The sequence below is a fragment of the Halichoerus grypus genome, chromosome 15 (genome assembly GCF_964656455.1).
Source record: "Halichoerus grypus chromosome 15, mHalGry1.hap1.1, whole genome shotgun sequence".
Taxonomy (NCBI): domain Eukaryota; kingdom Metazoa; phylum Chordata; class Mammalia; order Carnivora; family Phocidae; genus Halichoerus; species Halichoerus grypus.
The window spans coordinates 1,851,855-1,872,182 of NC_135726.1; the positions used below are offsets into that span (position 1 = coordinate 1,851,855).

The 20,328-nt window shown below is 57.2% G+C and overlaps 1 protein-coding gene across 3 annotated transcripts in view; it reads left to right on the forward strand.

Annotated features, from left to right (window-relative positions):
- The window catches only part of KLHDC4 (kelch domain containing 4), a 51,205-nt gene extending 37,557 nt beyond the window's left edge, over positions 1–13,648 (forward strand). For 2 of the 3 annotated variants that reach the window (XM_036100924.2, XM_036100927.2), the window contains 6 exons: positions 2,884–3,043; positions 9,088–9,163; positions 10,714–10,925; positions 11,474–11,876; positions 12,607–12,711; positions 12,857–13,648. In XM_036100924.2, coding sequence (XP_035956817.1) covers positions 2,884–3,043; positions 9,088–9,163; positions 10,714–10,925; positions 11,474–11,876; positions 12,607–12,711; positions 12,857–12,879 — 979 coding nt within the window. In that variant the 3' untranslated portion in view covers positions 12,880–13,648. The remainder of the gene's footprint in view (positions 1–2,883; positions 3,044–9,087; positions 9,164–10,713; positions 10,926–11,473; positions 11,877–12,606; positions 12,712–12,856) is intronic. The other variant, XM_036100925.2, reaches the window with a different exon arrangement.
- The last annotated feature ends 6,680 nt before the right edge of the window (positions 13,649–20,328 follow it).

The following is a 20,328-nucleotide window of genomic DNA, read 5'->3' on the forward strand; positions in this document are numbered from 1 at the left end:
CCCTCTGGTTTCTGACTCAGTGGGCCTGGGGCGGGATCTGAGAATCTGCATTTCTGCAAACTTGCAGGTGATGCTGCTGCTGCTGGCCAGGGGACCCCACTCTGAGAGCCTCTGGCCTAAAATAACTTTGAACTTCTCAGTGTTGGGGAACGCAGTGAGAGCAGTGATGTCTGAAGAGGGGCCTCCCGTGTGCCCGTGTGTGGCCACATTGGTACGAGCTGCTGTGATCGTGTGTTCTGTGTGTGCTCACGCCAAGCCAGGCTCGCCGGCTCTCCGGTTGTTGGGAGCCTGTCGTCCACACCATAGCCTCTTGAAGGTCCTGAGTTCAATCCCAAGAAACAGGACATGTGGTGACAGGTCTGTGTTCCTGTCATCATCGTCATGCAGTGCTGGGTTGTGTAACGCGGCGAGGCTGTCCTGCCTGGCGAAGGCCCATGTGTTGTGCTTTGCCCCTGACCAGGCCCTGCGTGGAGGAGGGTGGGCGCATGTCTCTCCCAGTGGCCATGTTCTAGGCTTCCGTCTCCTAACCCCTTGAGGAATAGCAGAGTCATCAGTATACGAACGGTCGTGGTACCGCTCACATTTCTGTCACATGATTTTTTCTGATAATGACTGGCTCCTAAATCCGTCGTTGTACGTGGATGTGAAGGAGGAGGTCCGTGTTAGGAGTCTTGCTGTGTTTCATACCCCCCGTTACCCCAGTCTTCGTTGAGGTGTTGTGGTGTAGATTTGGCTCAATTAAAGCTGCAGTTTGTCTTCATGAATTAAAGACGTTTTATTAATTGAGAAAAGGAGATATAAATTCTTAAATACCCTTGGAGGGGATTTTAAAAGTATAATTCAGTTCAACTTAAACAGGAGTGATTTTTGTGTCCTTAAAGCTGTAACGTGGGTGTACTGATGCTTTAATGTCGAGTCTCAAAGACCGTCCCGTTGGTAGAACAGGTTGTGGTCCCATGTCATAGATGAGGACACCAGGCTCACCAGTGCCCAGAGCAGCGTGGCCTCCACAGAAAATTGCTCCTTTTCGGGCAGCCCGCCCTCCCGCCCTGCAGGCGCACGGCGGGTTATTGGCGTATCGGATGAGAGAGCCCCGGCTGTTTGTAGAAGTTTATACCTAAGGGATTGTCATTTATTATTTATTCTGGGCACTTTTTTTAAAAAACTAGGGGTTATTTGTCACACACACACGGGGATTCGTGAATGTGTTGGTACATTAATTCACTGCTTGTGTGCAAGATGGTGGGACCAACGCAGGCCTTGCCCTGGGAGCTCACAGGTTAGAAAGTGGGTCAAGGTTTATAATGGTTGTAATCTGCAACTTTTTCAAAATCAGAACTGTTTTCAAAACTATTATCATCTGTTACCTTGCTTAAAGTTATTGTTTATAAAGTATTAAAACACGTAGGAAAACACGGTACTAGTAAAGGTACCTGTGTAGTCACCTTCCATATGAAACAAGTTAGTTTGACTTGTAAAAACCAAAGAACAGTTGATATTTATGTGTAGAACAGCATTTTTTTTTTTTTTAAAGATTTTATTTATTTGAGAGAGAGAAAGAAAGCACGAGCAGGGGCAGAGAGAGAAGCAGGCTCCCCGTTGAGCAGGGAGCCCGACATGGGGCCCCATCCCAAGACAGTGGGATCATGACCTGAGCCGAAGGCAGATGCCCAACCAACTGAGCCACTAGGCGCCCCTAGAATAGAGTTTTTTTACTAAAAATCTGCAGGGTGAAATCTGAGGAAACAGTAGAATCTAGCGATGCCTTCTCAGAACTCTGAGCGTTCGTGTTCTCCGTTCACGTATGAAAAGCCATCCTACAGAAGGTGCGTTTCCGTGGGTGCCAGTCAGGAGGGGCACCTGCCAGGGGGCGGCCTGTGCCCCGTGCTGTGTGCGGCAGGGGACCCCGGCCTCTGGCCCGCGCTCCTCTCCTGGCGGCCCTTCCACACGCTGGCTGCGGGGCGCCCCACTCGGGCTCAGCCTGTGGGATGGCTTCTCACTCCAGGCCTGGCTGCCTGTTCTGAATACCTGGAGAGCACCTCTTACTCTTCTCGTGTCATTCCGACCTGAGGCCCCTTGGCTTTGCCTGTGACCCTCCATGACGTTACATCAGAACACTGCATCCTCGAGCCGCTGCTTTCCCACGCACAGGCTCCTTCTCCAGGTCCCTTCTGCACTCGAGTCCTTGGCCACTTCAGTCCCAGGCGCACTAGGCAGGGCCCTCTTGCTGCTGCCGGGCTGCTGGGCCCCCGGGACGGGCCTCTAGGCACACCGGTTTCAGGAATGCTCAGCCCAGCTGAGGGTCTCCTCCCAGCCCTAGCCCAGCTCTAAGTGTCTGAGTATTCACCTGGGTCTGTAATTCATGAGCTTAAAATTACACACGTGGAAACCTAATGTAACGATTTGCAAGATTGTGGTTTTGTAAACTTTGTCAGGAAGTATGGTATAACTTTCAGACTAAAAAGGCTTTCAGATCCAGGCAGATTACTGTATTCTTTAAGCTAGCATTATCTCTAGTTTCCAGATGCAAACTCACATATGCCCGCGGTCCCTTCATGTGGATTTAAACTTTTTTTTTTTTTTTAATTTGACAGAGAGAGACACAGCGAGAGAGGGAACACAAGCAGGGGGAGTGGGAGAGGGAGAAACAGGCTTCCCGTGGAGCAGGGAGCCCGATGTGGGGCTCGATCCCAGGACCCCGGGATCATGACCTGAGCCGAAGGCAGACGCTTAACAACTGAGCCACCCAGGCGCCCCATGTGGATTTAAACTTTAATGAAACCAATAACTTACTACAAATGGCAGAAAATTTACCTTTAATTTGAATCAGGTTCACTTTTTAATGTTCCCACCTCCTCGTTTGTGTCCCCGTGTTATAACCAGAGATTACATCTACTACAATGATGTGTATGCCTTTAACCTGGACACGTTCGCTTGGAGCAGACTGTCCCCATCAGGGGCTGGGCCCGCACCCCGGTCAGGCTGCCAGATGTCCATCACCCCCCAGGGCAGCATTGTCATCTATGGGGGCTACTCGAAACAGGTGAGACGCGGCCGGCAGGGAACCAGGAGCTCCTCTCTGTTGCGTTTTTCACCAGGAATGGAAACTTCCAAATAGGATTGCGAATTGGTTTAATAGAAACGCTTTCTGTTGAAGTAGAGATGGATGTAGTGTTCATCTGTTCCCCTGTGGATATATTAAGATTTTTTTCAGCCACATTAAGCCGTATTATGTTGTAACCCATATGGCCCGAACATGCTGCGGTGTGAATAATTCTGTACCGGGGGGAGCGTGCTCTTGATGTCTAAGCCACAGACACCAGGTCCTACGTACAGTGTTTGATTATGGTAGAGGCCGCCATCGCTGCGAGCAGCGCAGACATGCTGGAGTGAGTGCTCCCGCACGCCTCCCCGGGGGTGTGCCCAGCGTGATGCGCTGGCTCCGGTGTGTGTCCCCCGCACAGGGTGCCCCGCGCAGCGTCAGCAGCCCACAAGCAGCCCCTCACCAGCTTGCACACGCCTGAGCCCTAGAGGGATGAGGTGGCGTCTCACTGCAGGCTTTTTCTTAGCCTTCATAGTTTGAAAATTTCTCCAACATAGAGTGACTTAAAAAGACTTACAAGCACTGAACGTCCCCCCACCCAGACCCTTCTGTAGTTAGCGCTCTGTTGTCCACACTTCTTCATGTAGCTGTTCACATCTTTCTGGGCGTATTTCAGAGAAAAGTGCAGACATCGGTCACTCCCCCCTGAATACTGGAGCGTGCATACCAGCATGTAGAGTTCAGCATTCAAGTGTTTTTTTTGTTTTTAACTTTATTTATTTTACATCCTCTCTGCACCCATCGGGGCGCTCAGACTCCTGACCCTGAGCTCAGGAGTCACATGCTGCTCCGGCGGAGCCAGCCAGACGCCCCTCAACGTTCCATTCTTAATGTACAGTTTCTCTGCAGTGACGTGCACACATTTTAAGTGTGTACCTGCTGGTTGTGACAGATGCGTGTGTGTGGGTGCTTGGAAGCCCTCATCTGCCAGGCCCTTCCCCCACCTGGAGGCAGGTGCTGGTCTCTGCTTTGTCCCACCTTGTCCTCGACGTGCTTGTTCTAGGACTTGTGACAGATGTGCTCGGTGGAGGAAGACGTCCCTCCTTCAACGTGCTTCTGAGATCTGACCACGTTGCACGTTTTCGTTGCTTGCTGCTTCGTGCCAAGCAGTATTCCACTGTGACACACAGTTTCTCAGTTCTTTATTGGTGGACACCAGGCTGTTTCCAGTTTTTGACCGTTATGAGCAAAGCTGCTGTGAGTGTTCTTGTGCGGGTCCCTGTGTGGCTCTGCCTGCTGGTTTCTTGGGCAGATACCCAGGAGCGGGACTGCTTGGGTCACAGGGCGGAGTGTGTCGCAGCCCTTCCCGCACTGGTTGCCCACACCCTTGCCAACCCTTGATGCCGCCAGTCTTTTTTCTTTTTTCTTTTTTTTTTTAAGATTTTATTTATTTTTTGACAGAGAGAGACACAGCGAGAGAGGGAACACAAGCAGGGGGCGTGGGAGAGGGAGAAGCAGGTTTCCTGCCGAGCAGGGAGCCTGACGCGGGGCTCGATCCCAGGACCCTGGGATCATGACCTGAGCCGAAGGCAGACGCTCAACGACTGAGCCACCCAGGCGCCCCCCGCCAGTCTTTTTTATTCTCGGCCATTCTGGCGGATGTGTGGTGTCTCATTGTGGTTTTAAATGTCATTTCCCACATATGGAATGGGCCCTCTGACTTGGGGGGCCGAGCAGGTCGCCTCTTGGTGGTTGGGATGATGCAGGCAAGGAGTCCGTCCTGCAGTGGGGGAGTGTCCTGCTTCCGCCTTCTTCCCACCCCTCTCACCCTAGTGAGTCATGGCCCTACCGCTCAGGAAGTGGTCAGCCTTTGTTCTGGAAAGAGGACATTGGTTTTCTGGCCTTAGCTAGATATAGATGGGAGGGCCCGAGAAACAGGTTGCTTTGGCCACAAGCTTGTGCCCACATCTTGTGCTTCATAGAGTGAACTGGACGGGATACAGAAGGGAACCTTGTGACGCTCACGCCACTTTAAAGAGGATATTTAATCAAAATAGTGCCTCCTTCTCAACAACTGCTCTTCTTCAACTAGGAACACCGGCTAGGGGTGTGGACAAGCTGAATCCACTTCACTCAGTGACCACTTGTTCCAGGCCTTTGGCGTTTGAATCACAGTGAAGAGCTTGTCTGTTTGGATCCATGGGGGATTTATCCCAATCAGGGGAAGATGGGAATTAGGGCTGCTATGGGATATTAGGGTGTTAGCCTAAGTGGGTGACGGGGCTGCCTGAGTCCTTACTGGAACACACTTCACGGTCCTGGAGCCTGGACTGGCGGAGTGCTGCTTCCTGCCCGGTGTCCCCGCCCAGGGCAGGCGTGGTCGGGCACCATGGCAGTGAGCTGACAGCCGCCCAACACGGCATCGAGTGCAGATGCCCTGGAAGTGGCCGGGGGCGGCCTGCAGAGCAGGCTCTGAACTTGTGAGGTGTGGGAGAGACGGCCTCTTGGTGGTTTCGTGTATCACAGACGGTCCCCCTGGGCACCTCAGCTGTCCCGGGCCGGGTGTTGGAAGCTTGCTGCTGTTGTGAATCCAGGGAACCAGGATGAAGTTGTGCCAACTTTATAAAAGGACCTCCCGTTGCCAAGGTGCTCAGGTGGCTGGTTGGCAATGCTCGCTGCTTCGAGAGGGGGCAGGGCCGCCTGCACCTGTTGGACTCGTGAGCCCGGCATTCATGGCTTGGCTTACAGTAGCTCCTCTTTGCCTTTGGGGAGGACGTCTCATGCACACGGGGTAGTTTCTGTGGGTGGTTCCGTGCTGGTTCTCAGCCATCAGGACAGGAGCGACAAGGCCGTGGGCCTCCCTGCCCTGCCCCGCCCCACCCCCTCCCCAGGAGCTGCGGGAGCACCTGCTCCCAGTGGCGTGTGGCGTCTTCCTTTGTCCCCGCAGGCCCTGGTCGGGATGTGCTGAGGACGGTGCTTTCGCGGGCTCTGGGAACATGGGTTCCTTGAAGGTGCTTCTCCCACATGGTCCTTTTCACTTTTGACTCTCAACCAGGTTGCAGCCACTCTGTCTGGAACCTCTCCCCACCCTCTGGGGACAAACTGGGGAAGGCCCCAGAGAGTGGACAGTTGACAAACAAAGGGTCCTCAGAGCGCAGCAGCGCAGGGCCCTTACTCGTCTCAGAGCTGTTGCCGCCCCTTGCTGGGGTCAGATTGCCCTGAAACTGGGGTGGCCCAGGAGGTTGAAGGGAGTCCATCTCCACATCTGAGGCCGAGGGAGCTAGAGCTGCTGATTCAAAGAGCCGAGTGCAGAGTGTGAGTGCAGTGGGAGGAGGTGCCTGGGTCTCAGGCACACTCTGAGTCACTTTGGAGATAGTTGTGTTGTTTTTCAGTGTAACGTTGTAACGCTTGATACACGTCTCTGTCGAAAGTGTCTTTGGGTTCCATGGATTCCATTAGTACTGCAGTGGACAGAAACGAGTGAGCGGGGGAATACATTCTTTGTAAAATGCATCCAGTCTCAGCCTCTCACCCAAGCGCCCCTCCCCAGAGAGAGGCTGAGACGCTGTGCGGGACGTCACACTGCCGAGGCGGGACTTGGACGTGTCCTAAGGCTTGTGCAGACTTGCTTCCTCCGCCGGGCCCGTTGAATCCCGTGGGCACCTGGCCGTGCCCGTCCGGAGCAGCGGCACGACAGCAGCGTTACACAGGGCAGCTCCCTGTGGGTCCCTGCGAGGACCGCAGACTGGGTTTTGGGCCCGTCCCTGCACCTCAAGAAAAGTAACTGTACAGGAGGAGATAGTGGGCTGGGGGGCGGGGAGCCCGGCACCAGTGGGCTCTGGTCCGAAGGGCTGCCCGTCCCCGTCCAGCCAGAGCCCTGGTCCGCGCGCCGGCCGGCACGAGGCTGTGGCCCCGGGCTTGTGGCATCGCCCTTCCCGGGAAGCCTTCTGGCTCGTGGGCCTGGGGAGGAGGTGTTTAATTGGTACAGCGTAGAAGAGCCCCCTTAACTAGCAGGCCCTGGCCACTGCCGCAGCTCGCAGGTCAGCGGGAGCAGCGACGCGGGGGCGCGGCTCCGCTGTGACTTACGCCTCTAGCAACAGAGTGGTCACTGAACTCGGTCCAGGTCCCCTCGGCGGGCGGGGCCTCTGGCTGTGAATGCAGTTCCTGCACGTGCCAGGCCTTTTGGTGTGGAAGGGTAGCCCCTCCCGCTGTGCAAGCTTCTTGTCTGAATAATGTGCAGACATTGCCTCACTTGAATCCTGCAGATGTGTCCGGAAGGAAAACCAGAGAGGCGCACCCCCAGTTTTCATTTCCAGAGATGCAGGCCATTCCCCACTCAGGGCCGATCCTGAACCTCCTGGGCTTTAGGATAGTCACGTCACATGTCCAGTCTGTGGACAGTGGGATTGTGGCTTTGTTTTCCAAAAGGAGACCAGCTTCTCCCCCCTGTAGTAAACGCACACCTGTGTTTGAGAGGAAAGGAAGTATGCGTCCGTATTTCCTGATCCTGTCTTGCGTTTGGGGGGCGGGGGGGTAGAAGTAACCGCAGCAGCGTGCACTCCTGGTGCCCAGATCGTGGTTTCTAACCATGTCCAGTGAGAGGACCCGGGGCTCCTCGGGGAAATGGCAGATTCCAGGCCTGGGTCAAGAAACGTACGGGATGAGGCTGGAGGATCTTGTGGTGCCCCAACCTAAGGGTGTGCTTATAGGAAACCCACATGACGGGCTGTGTCAGACGGACACAGGAGCCACTGAAAGGGTTTCCAGTGGCCAAAGCTGGAACTGTTTTAGCAACAAAGTAAGTAAAGCGGATAGGATTACAGCCCAGAGTAGAACATAAAAATCTGTGAGTCCATTTGATTATAAGCAAATGATTGAATGAGTAAATTATGGGAAAGGGACAAATCCCTATGCAGAATTCCACAGAAATCATGTAGCCAACTCCGCCCTGGAGGGCTGGAGTCTGACTTCCGTCTCTGCAAGCGGGGCTGTGCACAGTGATGTCCTTCCCCAGAGGACTGTGGAAAGCTGCAGACTCGGAGGGGGGCGGAGGTGACAGCCAGGTGACCAGGATCAGCAGCAGTGGTAAGTCTCGGCGCCAGCGTGCACCCCTGGTGTGCTGCAAGGGAAGGGCACCTTACCTGTGGGGCCCATGGCCCCGGCAGTGCTGAGAGAAACGTCAGACAAATCTCAGGGGAGACCCAAGATGCAGCACAGCTGAGCAGTGACTTCTCCGCTCCTGAGGGTCGTCAGAGAGGGGGAGTCTGGGCCAGTGCAGCTGATGTGACGGGGAGGACTCAGGGCTGAGAAACCTTGGTTTCATTGCTGGCGACGCTCAGAAGAGTTTTTTTTTTTGTTTGTTTGTTTTTGTTCTTTTTAAAAATATTTTTATTTACTTATTTGACAGAGAGAGACACAGTGAGACAGGGAACACAAGCAGGGGGAGTGGGAGAGGGAGAAGCAGGCTTCCCGCGGAGCAGGGAGCCCGATGCGGGGCTCGATCCCAGGACCCTGGGATCATGACCTGAGCCGAAGGCAGATGCTTAACGACTGAGCCACCCAGGCGCCCCTCAGAAGAGTTTTTAAGTGGTAGCACCTGGCTGGCTTGGGCAGCAAGTGTGAATGTGATTCTTGCAGGGAAGTCTGAGCACATGAATTGAAAGATGATGGGGTTGGGGACACAAGGGAACTGCGATGGAACTTCATGATGGCCTCGGGGGAGGGCCCCTCCACCTGGAACAGGGTCGCTGCAGAGCCATGGGAGCTTACGACAGTTCTTGTTAGAATGGTGAATTCTTAACATTCAAAATCTATTCTTGGTTAATAAATCATACTAACATTTTTAATTATATCTGCTCAATGAGGTCAGAATGGAACGAGTCGTAGTTCCGATTTTCTTTGAGGCTCATCCGAACGAAGGCTCCCAGGGCGCCCCCCACCCCCCTGCACCCCAGTAGGGAGGCAGACCACAAGCTTGAGGGGGCTGGGCGGGGTGTTGTAGGTGGCGCCTGGCCAGTTCTCACGACTCCCTGTTCCTTTTGCAGAGAGTCAAGAAAGATGTGGACAGAGGCACCCAGCATTCAGATATGTTCCTGTTGCAGCCTGAGGACGGAAGAGAAGGTACATGCACTGGGTCATGGGGGTGGGCCACAGGCTCCTACGGGAAGCAGGGCAGGGACCCGAGAGCCCTCCTGCTCTGTGGATGGGGCGCTGGGGGAAGGGAGGGTGGCGGCGAACCCCTGCACACTGTGCTGGAGTCATGGGCAAGTCCTCACCGGAGCAGGCAGGCCAGGTGCTCATGAATAACCCTAAGTGTCTGCACAGCAGGGAGAGCCGAGGAGTGCTCACCCTCGGGTGTTTGGGACGGCGACCTTAGAGCGAGTGGAAGCCACTGTTTGTCAGCCGTTCCCTGACTTGTTCTCACTTGAGCAAGTGGCTGCTGGGATGTGGGATTTGGGCATGGTTCTTGTGGGTCAGCGGCCCCCCGTTTGCTTTCTAAAGCTCAGAAAGTCAGGTGGTGGCCTGTGAGACTTGGGGTGAGCAGGCTGGGCTAGACTCTGGTGATCCAATCTGGTCCTGGGTCTGCTTTGGGACCCGCAGCAAGCCTCTCACCCGCCCCGTGAGACTGTAAGCTGTAGAATGACGGGGCTGCTGCACACAGCACCCTTCCGTCTCTCCCACCCTAACCTCCGTGAAGCCGGGCACTTCTCAGGAAGTCAGCCAGGCTGTCCTGCAGTGACCGATGAGGACATCTGCCTTTTCCTCAGTGGGCACCAAGGTTTGGAGTCAAGGAGAAAGCTGCCTGGTGTGCACATCAGGGAGCCGGAGCTGGAACCGGACCCTGAGCCCGTGTGCTCAACCTGTGCACCCGGGCATCAGGCCCTCGACCGCCAGCAAGAAGCACGTGGTGTGTTGTGAGCTAGGGCACTCTGATGTTTTTCCTTCTCTGTTTCCGTACCACGTTAACGTGCTGGCTGTGAGGAGTAGTCCTCGTGGCCCAGTACTGGGTGCCCCCCGGAGTCGCACCTGTGCTGTGTGCTGATGAACAACAGGTGGGCACGACATGGTATGACGTTGGCCATTTGTTGCTTCTGTTCAGTTTTCCTTAAACGTTCAATAAAAGGACAGTCTCGGTTCTTTTTTCTAGATGTGGTGGGAAGATATCCCCCATGCTGCACACTAGGTCACGTTTTGAGCGTTACCACGTTCATCAGGCACATGCCGAGAGAGAGAGAGAGAGAGAGCATGTTGCCTGCGGGAGAGTCTGCGGTTCTGAGCAGTGGGCGAGCACGCACAGCCCGCATGGAGCAGCTCTCTCAGTCCCCCGGCTCCCCCGCAGGGCCTGGCGCAGCGTGAGGCCCTCCTAGCACTGCGGCCTGCCTGCCTCGCTCTCTGCCCGGCCTCAGAGCCGCAGCTGGGGCGTGGTTGGCCCAGGGGCTGTCTGGAGGGCATGTGGAAACATTACTTAGTGCACGCAGGACCTTCAGGAGCAGGATGAAAGTCTGGGGCATGTTGAACTGTGTTTTGTTTTTGCAGAGGGTTCAGAATGCCTGAACTTGGTGCCCTTTTACATGCAGTCTTGCGTTTCCGCTTGTCCCATTCACTGGGGTTGGTGATCCTGGGTGAGCCTGCCGCCGGCAAACTCTTACCCTGTGTTCCCTCTCCTCTAGCAGGCAGGTGGGCCTGGACCCGGATCAATCCTGCAGGAGCCAAGCCCACTCCGAGGTCTGGCTTTTCGGTGGCTGTGACCCCGAACCATCAGACACTGCTCTTCGGGGGTGTGTGTGACGAGGAAGAGGAGGAGAGCCTGGAGGGGGACTTCCTCAACGACCTGCATTTCTATGATGCCGCCAGGAACCGCTGGTTTGCAGGGCAGCTGAAGGTAGAGCCGGGCCCCGAAGTGTGCACCCCGATGCAGGGCTGCACCTGCTTTCCTTCTGCCGCGTCAGCCGGTTCTTCCGGCGAGGCTTCAAGCTGCCCCGGACCTCCCCAGTCCCTGTGTGTGTGGGGCCCGTGGGAGCTCTCGGCGTCTTTACTGTCGTCGTGGGCAGGGACGCCCACGTCCCTCCCCTCACTCCACAGCGGCACCATGGGTGGCCATCCCAGCAGCGGGGTCCCCCTGGGGCTTCAGGTCTAGAGGAGTTGATGGGGTCAGCGGCCCCGACGCCGAAGGAGGTGGCCCACTCTGGCGGAGACCCCACTCCGGTTGCAGAGTCTCTGTGGGAAAACGGGTGGACGTGCGGCCAGTGTCTGGATGCGTGGCCCTCTCTGCCTTTTTCTCGGAGGGGTCACACGCAGGCAGAGGCTCTGTGCCCCCAGGGTGAACCGCAGCAGGTGCTTCACCTGTGGCCCAGCCCCCTTGGGGCCCAGGGGTTCTGCCTGCTCACCGCTGTCTGCTGCTAAAACGCATGGCCTTGCTTCTCTCAACAGGGACCTAAGTCAGAGAAGAAGAAACGTAGGAGGGGCAAAAAAGCAGAGCCCGAAGGTGCTGACAAGCGGGAGTGGGGGGGGGCCGGTGCCCAGGGGCCGCTGGAGGTGGTCCAAGAGGTGGTCACAGAGGACGGGACCGTGGTCACCATTAAACAGATGCTGGCTGCCCCGGGCTCGGCCGGACAGCCCCCATCCGATGAGGAGGACAGCCCTGATGAAGCTGGCGGCGCCGTGGTGGAGCCGAGCCCCCGCTCGAACGCCATGCTGGCCGTGAAGCACGGGCAGCTCTACCTGTACGGAGGCATGTTTGAGGCAGGTGACCGCCAGGTCACCCTCAGCGACCTGTACCGCCTAGACCTGCACAAGATGCAGGAGTGGACGGCCTTGGTGGAGATGGATCCAGGTGAGCTGGGGTGGAGGTATGCTCCTCCTCAGGTTGGGGTGGGAACCCCGGCAAAGCGTCTCTGTCACATCTGCCTGCAAGCAGGCGCCCCCTCAGATCTGCCCTGTGCCACTGAGCCCACGGTGGGCAAGGGGCCGCATCCTCTGTGCATCCATCCCTGCTCTGGGAGCGGAGGGGGGTGGGCTGCCTCCTCGAGCACTCCGATGAGCCTCAGACCCGTCCTGCTGCTGCTCACCAGGGGCCTTGTACAGAACAGATCTCATAGGGCCCCTCGTCCGGGGACAGCCGCCTCTGAGTACGTGAGGGGAGCTGGCCCAGGACCTGGGGGCACCTCCAGGCCTCCTCTGCTCTGGTCCAGACTGCTCCGTCCCTCGCCTCCATGTCCTGCCCCGGCAGCTGCTGGACACAAGCCACCGCTCCTTTCTTTAAGCCCAGAGACGAGAAACAAAGTTAAAATCCACACTTGGGGAAAGTTTCTCTGTGGCCAGTGCGAGACTCCTGTCTTCCAACGAGACCAGGCTAGAGCTGGGGAGCAGGAGAGAACTCTGTATGGGTCTTGTGTGTTTGCCCGTCAGTCTCCTTCACCCCACCTCTGCTCGGAGACCGAGAGAAAACGCGTTTCCTCTGAGCGTGCGGTGGTGCTGGGGCTCGGGCCGCTTCCACACCGGGAGTCTTGTGAGGGGGCTGCCCCACCGCGCTGAAGCTTGGAATGTGCACTTTTGCTTTAAAGGAACTCAGGAGTGGCTGGAGGAGACGGACTCCGAAGAGGACAGCGATGAGGATGAGGGCGCCGAGGGCGGGGACGAGGACGAGGACAGCGGCGGGGAGGCTGGGGGTGAGTGTGGCGCACGTGCCGGTGAGGGGTGCCAGGAGACCTAGAGCTCGGGGCTCACTTGGCTCCCAAAGTCCTAATTTGTACTGGTAATGAGAGACTTTATTGCTTTACTGAAGTTTTATTAAAATTTGGCTTTGCTTTGTAGATGTGCTCTCAAGGCAAGCTTAAGTTTTTGAAAGAACATTCGTACATGGAGTGCATTTGAGCGGCGCCGTGTTGGTTTCTTGGATGAAGAATGCCCTCGCCATGTGATTTCTTTAAATTCGGTGCCCGTGCTCGCCCCATCAGGCGGTGAGCGGGTGGCCTCTGGAGCTGCCAGACCCAGGCCGCCGTCCCGGGCTCAACGTGCTTCCCTCCCGCCCCCTCCTTCCCCACGGAGCAGCTCCCGCACGCACGGTGCTGCCCGCCGAGCGGCTTGCGGACGGCCTGCCCGGGCCCCACCAGTGTCGGGGGGAGCTCACCCTGGACAACGTGGGGCCCCACGCCGGGAAGAGAGCAGCCCACGCCGTGGCAGACGCTTTGTGCGACGACTTGGCCTGAGCACCGTCCCCCCGCCCCCAGAAGTTAACCTGTGTGAGGTGCAGTTGCCTTCCCTCAGTATCACTGGGTGTGATTTAAAATAAAGCGGCCTTGGGGCGCAGCCGCAGCGAGGTGGTGATCTGTGCGGCCCCACTTGCCCTGGTGGTGTTGGCGGGGCCCCGTGCTGGGGCGAGGCCCCCCGCTGCAGGCGGCATCTGGAAGCTGAGGGGGCACGCGGGTGCTTTCTGGGCGGTTTCCCTTTGGCCAGACAAGGAGCCGCATGTCCTGGTTAATGGTACTTTGTCGGCCTGGAGGTCTCAGCTCTGATTTCTAGAAGTTCTTGGTGGCAGCCCGCCGACCACCTTTACACGCTTTATGTCTCTGCCGATCTTTGAAATAAAGTTCCTGTTGGCTGGGCGGTTCTGTGTGTTCTGTGCTGCTGGCTGTGCTCGGGGCCTCTGAGTGACTGTCCCGACGACTCAGAACTGCTCCACTGGCCTCTTTCAGGAGGAGATGCTAGAGCCCCTCTCTGCTCTTTCCCTTTCAGGCTCCAGGCTGTCATTGGCAGAGTGACAGGAGGACGGGAAGCCTGAGGTCGGGGACCCCACTGTCTCCACGTGGTGCTGCTGGCCAGCGCCCGTGGAGTGGGGGTCATCACGGTGGCAGCCTTGGTGCATGCACATACGGAACGGTGCCCGCTCCAGGGTGCATGGCTGGGGTCAGCATTTGGGCCTTGAAGCCACATCTGGTACCTTTCTTCATCTTAAATACCTGCTACAATGAGAATGTGGTATTTCTAGTTTTTAGCAACAGGGCCACCATCCCATTTGTTCCCTCCCATAGGCCATCCGCATCATTGCCTGGATGCTAATAGACAGAGCAGGGCCTGGCCCGGGAAGGTGGTCGTGGAAGAACAAGGGCTGACCTGCCCCAGAAACGGCCCCTCGCTCGCCCAGCCCCCACCAGCCTCGTCAGTGGGCCCTCAGCTGTCAGGCTGGCAGGCCTCTGGAATGGAGCCTGGCAGGGGTGGGCTCTCAACAGCACACTGGAACTAGGACCCTGTCCCCCGACGGTAGCCTGTCTGCTCGTCTGCTTGCCGGAGCCCCACTCTGGGGGCTGTGCCTGCGGGAGCCCCGGCCGTCAGAGAGAGGCCAGGCTGGGGCCCAGGTGGCACGGCACCTTTCAGTCGACGTGGGCTGGCTTTGGTAGAAAAGCTGGGTGCTCGGCCTCCAGGGGCCTATTTGTGGCCATTCGCTTGGATGCTGGGGCAGTCTGGGCCTTCCTCGGACACTCGGGGCGGGATCTTGCTGCAGGGTCCTCAGGCGTGGCTGATGGGATGCCGTGGCTCGTTCCTGGGACCTCCCGGGTCCTTCCGGGACGTGGCACTCAGCCCCAGCTGTGCGGTCCAGCGGTGCAGCTGCTTTAGGAGGAGCTGCTTGGAGGAGCTTGGTGGCTCCACCTCGGCTTTCTGTTGTCCGAGGCCGGAGTGTTACTGATGGTCTCTGTGACAGAGCAGGTCTGAGGGAAGAGGGTAGTTGTTAATCAGCCAGGTTGAAAGAGAACTCACAAATGCCCTGAAGAAACAACTTGTACAAACAAGTCTCTGTTTTGCTGTCATGTCCGTAGGGTTATTGCTAAAAAGCTCAGTTTGAGTGGACCAACAAGAATAAATAAACAAGCTTCCAGAGAAGGAGCTGTCTCTGCTGCTTGATGCTGTGATTGAAACGCCAGGACGGGCGCAGCTCAGAGGCTCAGCAGGGCAGAGGCGGCGGTGCGGGCTAGGATCGCGGGAGTCCGCCGGGAGCAGGACCAGCACACCCACCCTGCAGTCTGTCGGTGACTCGTGTGCCCCACTGAATGTTCCGGACACCCTGATGGCCACCACAGGCGTGAGTGGCCAGTACGAAGCCCAAGGCCTCCATTCCCTGCGTTGCTGGGACCAGAACAGCTGGATACAGCTGTATTCCGGGTCAGCGAGGGCCCTGCAATTGCACATCCTGTCTTGTCTGCTCCTTGGTTGGCTGAGTTATTGGTAAGCCCCCGTACCACCGGCCGGGTTGTTGGTTCTGCCCCTTTCTCTTACGGTGCCCATTGCTGGCCGTGCCCTCTCAGACAGCAGCAGAGCCCCTGGGGGGGGGGTGAGTGTGAAGACTTCTGTACCCTCCCTGAGTCCCCGGGGCAGCTGAGCGGCTGTCTGGGTCATGCAGCAGGACGATGGATTCCAAAGGGCTGGTCAGCGGTGGTGGACTTCTGGGGTTGGCTTGAGTGGAACAATCATCCTTACCAGAGTGTTTGTCTCTAAAAGATAACAAGAGTGGTATTTATTGCCGTTTGACACGTTTTGGGTTCCTTACCGAGTTTTCCAGACAGGGAGTCGGTGGCTAGCTGACCGTAGAGACACACTGAGGGGCCAGAGGCTGGCCAGGGCCTGCCAGTGACAGATGGTGTCCTCCGGGCTGTCGCCTGGGGCTAGAGGGGCCCTCAGGCTGCCACCCAGGGGAGTTTAGGCACAAGCTTGGGTTCAGATCGGGTGACCCAAGTGAGGTTCACACTTGGGAACCAGCCCCCCCGTGTGTGTTGGGGTGAGGAAGAGGGGACACAGTGTTGACCGGGGGCTGGGGCGGGGCAGCTGCTTCCTCGGGCGGGGGTGGGGGGACGTGCCCCACTTCAGCTTGAGGGAGCATGAACTCCATCTGCTGTCCACTGCTTACTTCCGTGAGCACTGAAGGAGCTTTCTGGTAACTACTGCTTCCCTGGGTGTTTTGAGCCAGCAGGCGGGCTGTGTGCAGGCCTCGGGTCACCAGAGGCCAGTGTAGTCTTGCCGGCCCACGTAGCCCCTGAGGATAGAGCAGAGGCGTCTTCGTTTCTGTTTTGCGAGAGAGCTTTGTCAGTGCTGGGTTCAGGCTGGGCCTGGCCACCCACCCGTGTCTGACCGTGGCGTCCAGTAGGAAGCTAAGGCGCCGATCGGCGCAGCCAGGGGCCAAGGACATAAGCCATCGGGGTCTGAGGAGCCTCCACGGGCACAGCCAGCGCTGGGCCTGGTTTCCCGGTGCCGAGCAGGCGTGGGACCCTCTGGACCAGACCTGCTTGTGGAGCTGGGCAGCCGTGTGCCTGGAAAGGCCCAGGTGTGTCTGGGGGGGATCCTGAGATGGGAGAAACTCTCATCCGAAAGAAAGGCTGAGTAAGCTCCCCCATGAGAAGCTTAAATCAAACTGGGTTTAGCACAGCAATGCCGTGAGGCCCCTGGGGCAGAGCCTGTGGGGTGTGGGGGGCTGCTGGGGCCGGCTTCGGGAGGAGGGGGCGCGCTTCGGGCTGGGCTCCCAGAGCCCTCGTGCCCAGGACCTAGGCTGCAGGGCTGCCGTCGGGGGAACACAGGCTCTGCCCCAAGAAGTAATTCCGTTTCTCCGTCTCAAAATTTTGGCATTAGGAGATTTCAGTGAAGACCCTGATCTGTAATGAGATGATGCAAGGGACCCAGAGTTTTCAAATGATGGTGTTTATTACTAAAAGGAGCAAAATTGTTTTAAATCTTGACAGTATCCCTTGCTTTCAGATAGCGAAATACATAATAATGGTATGACTTAAAGTGTTACATTCATTAAGAAAAAGTACTTAAGTTTCACTTTGTAAGTAACCAAGCTATTTTTCCCAGCTAAAAGATAAAATGGCGAGGTAACATTTTTAGCCGCTTCATCAATAAGAAAAATCAAAACATAGTCAACATTCCCTTTTTGTCAATGCACAAACGATTGCACTGCATTGAAGTTTACATGCACCAGGAAAGAAAGTGGGAAAAGAAAATGCAGATTGAGACCGATTCATGTTAGAATTCACAAAAAGGCATCTGTCAGCGTGAGTGGTCTCCGGCCTGGTGGAGGGCGAGTGTGCGCCTGCCGCTCGCCTGAGCACTGAGGGCCGTGTCGGCTTTATTTCGATCAGGCTACAGCGGGGTGGTGGTTCTTTGGACATGGTGAATGGTGCAAATAAGCCGAGTCCGGCTGTCGGGTTTGGCTCCGTGCCCGGGAGGCCCCAGCAGCTCGGTGGTCGGGGACCCCCCCCCCCTCCGGCGTGAGCCGCAGAGTGCCGGCGGGTGTAGGGCAGAGAGTGCAGGCCACGCTGCTCTGGTGGCGGCAGTGACCGTGCTGGGTCGGGCAGGGCCCCCTCGGGGCGGACGCCCCACCTCCTGCGCCCGAAGCCGGCCCCGCGTGGAAGCCCCAGCTGGCTGACCGGAGGGCAGCCCTCCCCCTGACTCCTGCCCTTCGCAGGCGGGTGGTGTGGGTGCCACTCGCTGAAGAGCACTTGGCTGCGTGGTGTGGGGTGCCACGGGGACTGACAGTGTTCAGGGAGGGAGACCCCCTCAGGCAGCGGGCGTTCTGTTGGCCTCATGGTTGAACAGTGATGGAAAGGCCTTCCTCTGTGACGTGTGTGCTCACACAGGAAGTGCTGGGAGACGGTAACTCTGATCTTAAGGGACTTGAAATCTGATCTTCATAGCAGGCATGGAATGAATCGCCGGGGCAGCTGCTGCCAGCACGTGGAGGGGAGCGGGGACCCAGCCAACACCTGCCCTGCCGTCCCTTGGGGCCTCCTGCCCTTCGTGGGTTTGGGCTGCCTCCGTGCCCGTGTCAGCAGGCGGTGGGGGCACGGACGGGGAGGGTGTGCGCAGACGCAGCAGTGAGGTGTGTGACTGGGTCTGCGGCAGGTGGGAGCGGTGGGGGCCGACAGAAGTGAGGTAGGTATGAGGTGGGCTGCTCTCTGCCCTCCCTGCTCTGCCGTCCCCCGAAGCCCCGGGCCGCACACCCGGACTGGCCCCGGCCGGGCTGCCTGCTTCTCAGAGGTCGAGGGACAAGCTGGAACAACACGTGTTGGCCCTTCTGTGTCTCAGGCACCTCCGTGTTGGGGTTTCGTGCAGAGGCAGACTGGGAAAGTGCCCTTTGTTCCTAGCTCGTGGGCTGCAGTTTTTGGAGAAGGCGTAGGGTCCTCGGGGGGTCTCCACCGTCCGGGCACCACACGTGCTGGTGTCTCCTGTCCGCGGCTTTTCGCGGAGCCCAGCGTCTTCCCCATTCTCTCCCGCAGAGGCTCTCGGTGCCTGTGACCCTTGGTCTCCCGAGCTTTCAGACTGTAAAATACAGCGTCGTCTTTCTGTTTTTGAACAAGGGTAACTGCACTTTTTCTTGCTGTTTTTAAGGCTAAGTGACACTTCCCGGGAACGGATCTCAGGAACACTTGGGGACAGATCATTTTTCCAGTCTTTGCTTACAGTAGCATTGACACGTGGCCGGGCCTGGGCAGGGAACGAAACTAACAAAACAGCTCGAGTTTGCCGACAAGAGCGCACTTCCCTCTTACACCTTCCTTTTGTCTGGAATCCTGGTCCTGTTGCTTCACATTTATGCTTAACTGACGTGAGCAAATCCTGTCCGAGGCAGGACATCATGAAAACACGAGCCATTGTCCGCTCTACTCAGTGCTGGCCGTGGATTGTAGGGCCCGGCAGCACATGCGGCTGTGGACATAGAGGCTTAAAATCTAGTAGGCACCTTTATGTTAAGTTTCTGAGACCAAAGGCAAGAAAAACTGGAAGACAAAACCCATAGGAGTTGAAGAAAGTGAGCTTCATCTAGAGCCGAGGTTGGCCCTCTCCTTTGTCTTGAGAGGTGTTTTCTTGTATCCTCCAGCGAGCACCTTCCCCTGGAGGAAGGCGCTGCTGGTGTCCGAGGCATGTCCCCCCGTTGGTGCAAGTGAGACCTGCCTCAAGAGGGGACCCCAACACTGGTGCTGATTCAGGGGGGGATCAAAAAAAGGTGGCCAAAAACCCAAACTAAAAAATGCGAGAAACACCACCACTTTATTTCCTTCATTCTCCCAGACGTTCGTCCGCGTCAGGCCTGTAATGTCTTGTATCTGCACTGGGTTTTCAGTAATGTCCTTTGGTTTTAAGTGGGGTGGCCATATAATGGATCGTCCAAACTGGGACTCTCTTGAAAGGGAAAGGGAGCACTTTTAGGACCAGGATGTGGGGCTGCCCTGTTGGTGTGGGCACCAAACACGGGCCCCGAGGGGCAGCTGCAGGCTGCGGGGACCCACCCGTGTTCTTCCTACTTTGCTGGGGAGTCTGGGTTGGCGCAAACGGCAAGGAGCCTGTTATCCTACAGTGTGTGTGTCCGTGCACAGCCCGCGCAGTCGTTTCGACAAGACATGAGTTTATTGGCTGGTAAATGTGGTTGTGGACTTGTGGGGAGAGCGATTTTGGCAACGGGCGTCGAACTTCTGTGGCTCCCCTGGAAGTTTTCTCCAGCGCCGTCCTCTTCCTGTCAATTACTTAGGCTTGTGTATTGCATCCCTGCTCTGTGTCTTTGGGAATCCCATGTGCTCATGATTAGCAAGCTTAAAAGTGTGGGTAATTTTTCACGTGCTTGATATTATCCAAGCACTTGACAGGCACTGAGCAAATTTCAGAAAGCACGAGTAGCCCGTCGTCTAGGTTTCCTCACGTTTCTGGTAAATGCAACAGGTGCTCTGTGGGCACAGACGAGCTCACCTACTGACCCCAGAGGGCAGTGTCCTTCCCAGGTCTTTCAGGGTGAGGTGTGAGTGCAGGTTTCCCAGCCCGGGGAGGGCGGCAAGAGCTGGGCACGGAGCGGTGACTTGTTCGCCCCCCCCACCCCCCACGGGCCCGGGCTCAGGAGCTCCAGTCACTCAACTTCTCTGCCTCCGGCTTTCACAGCTAGAGCGCGGAAGAAGCTGTCAGGGGAGAAAAGGGCTCTCGCGAGGTTGCTCTGGGAGTAAATAAGAAAGTGTCAACACTTTGTACCACGGGGGACAGCCCTGACACGCACGCCTGGGCTTCCTGATGGTCCCGTGGGGCCTGGTCTAGCTCCGCCTGCGCGCCCACCAGGAACACGCAGAGAGAAGCAGGTTAGCTGCCCTGGCCCCACGGGAGGACTGGCACCCGCTGGGGAACCGGAGGCTCTGGGCCAGTGGGAAAGCCAGCCCGGCGGGCACGAGCGGCCTGCTCCCTGATCGGTGGGGAAACCAATGAACAGTCAGCTTCTAGAGGCTCTCAGACCCAGGACGTTGTGGTCTTGGTGGAATCCA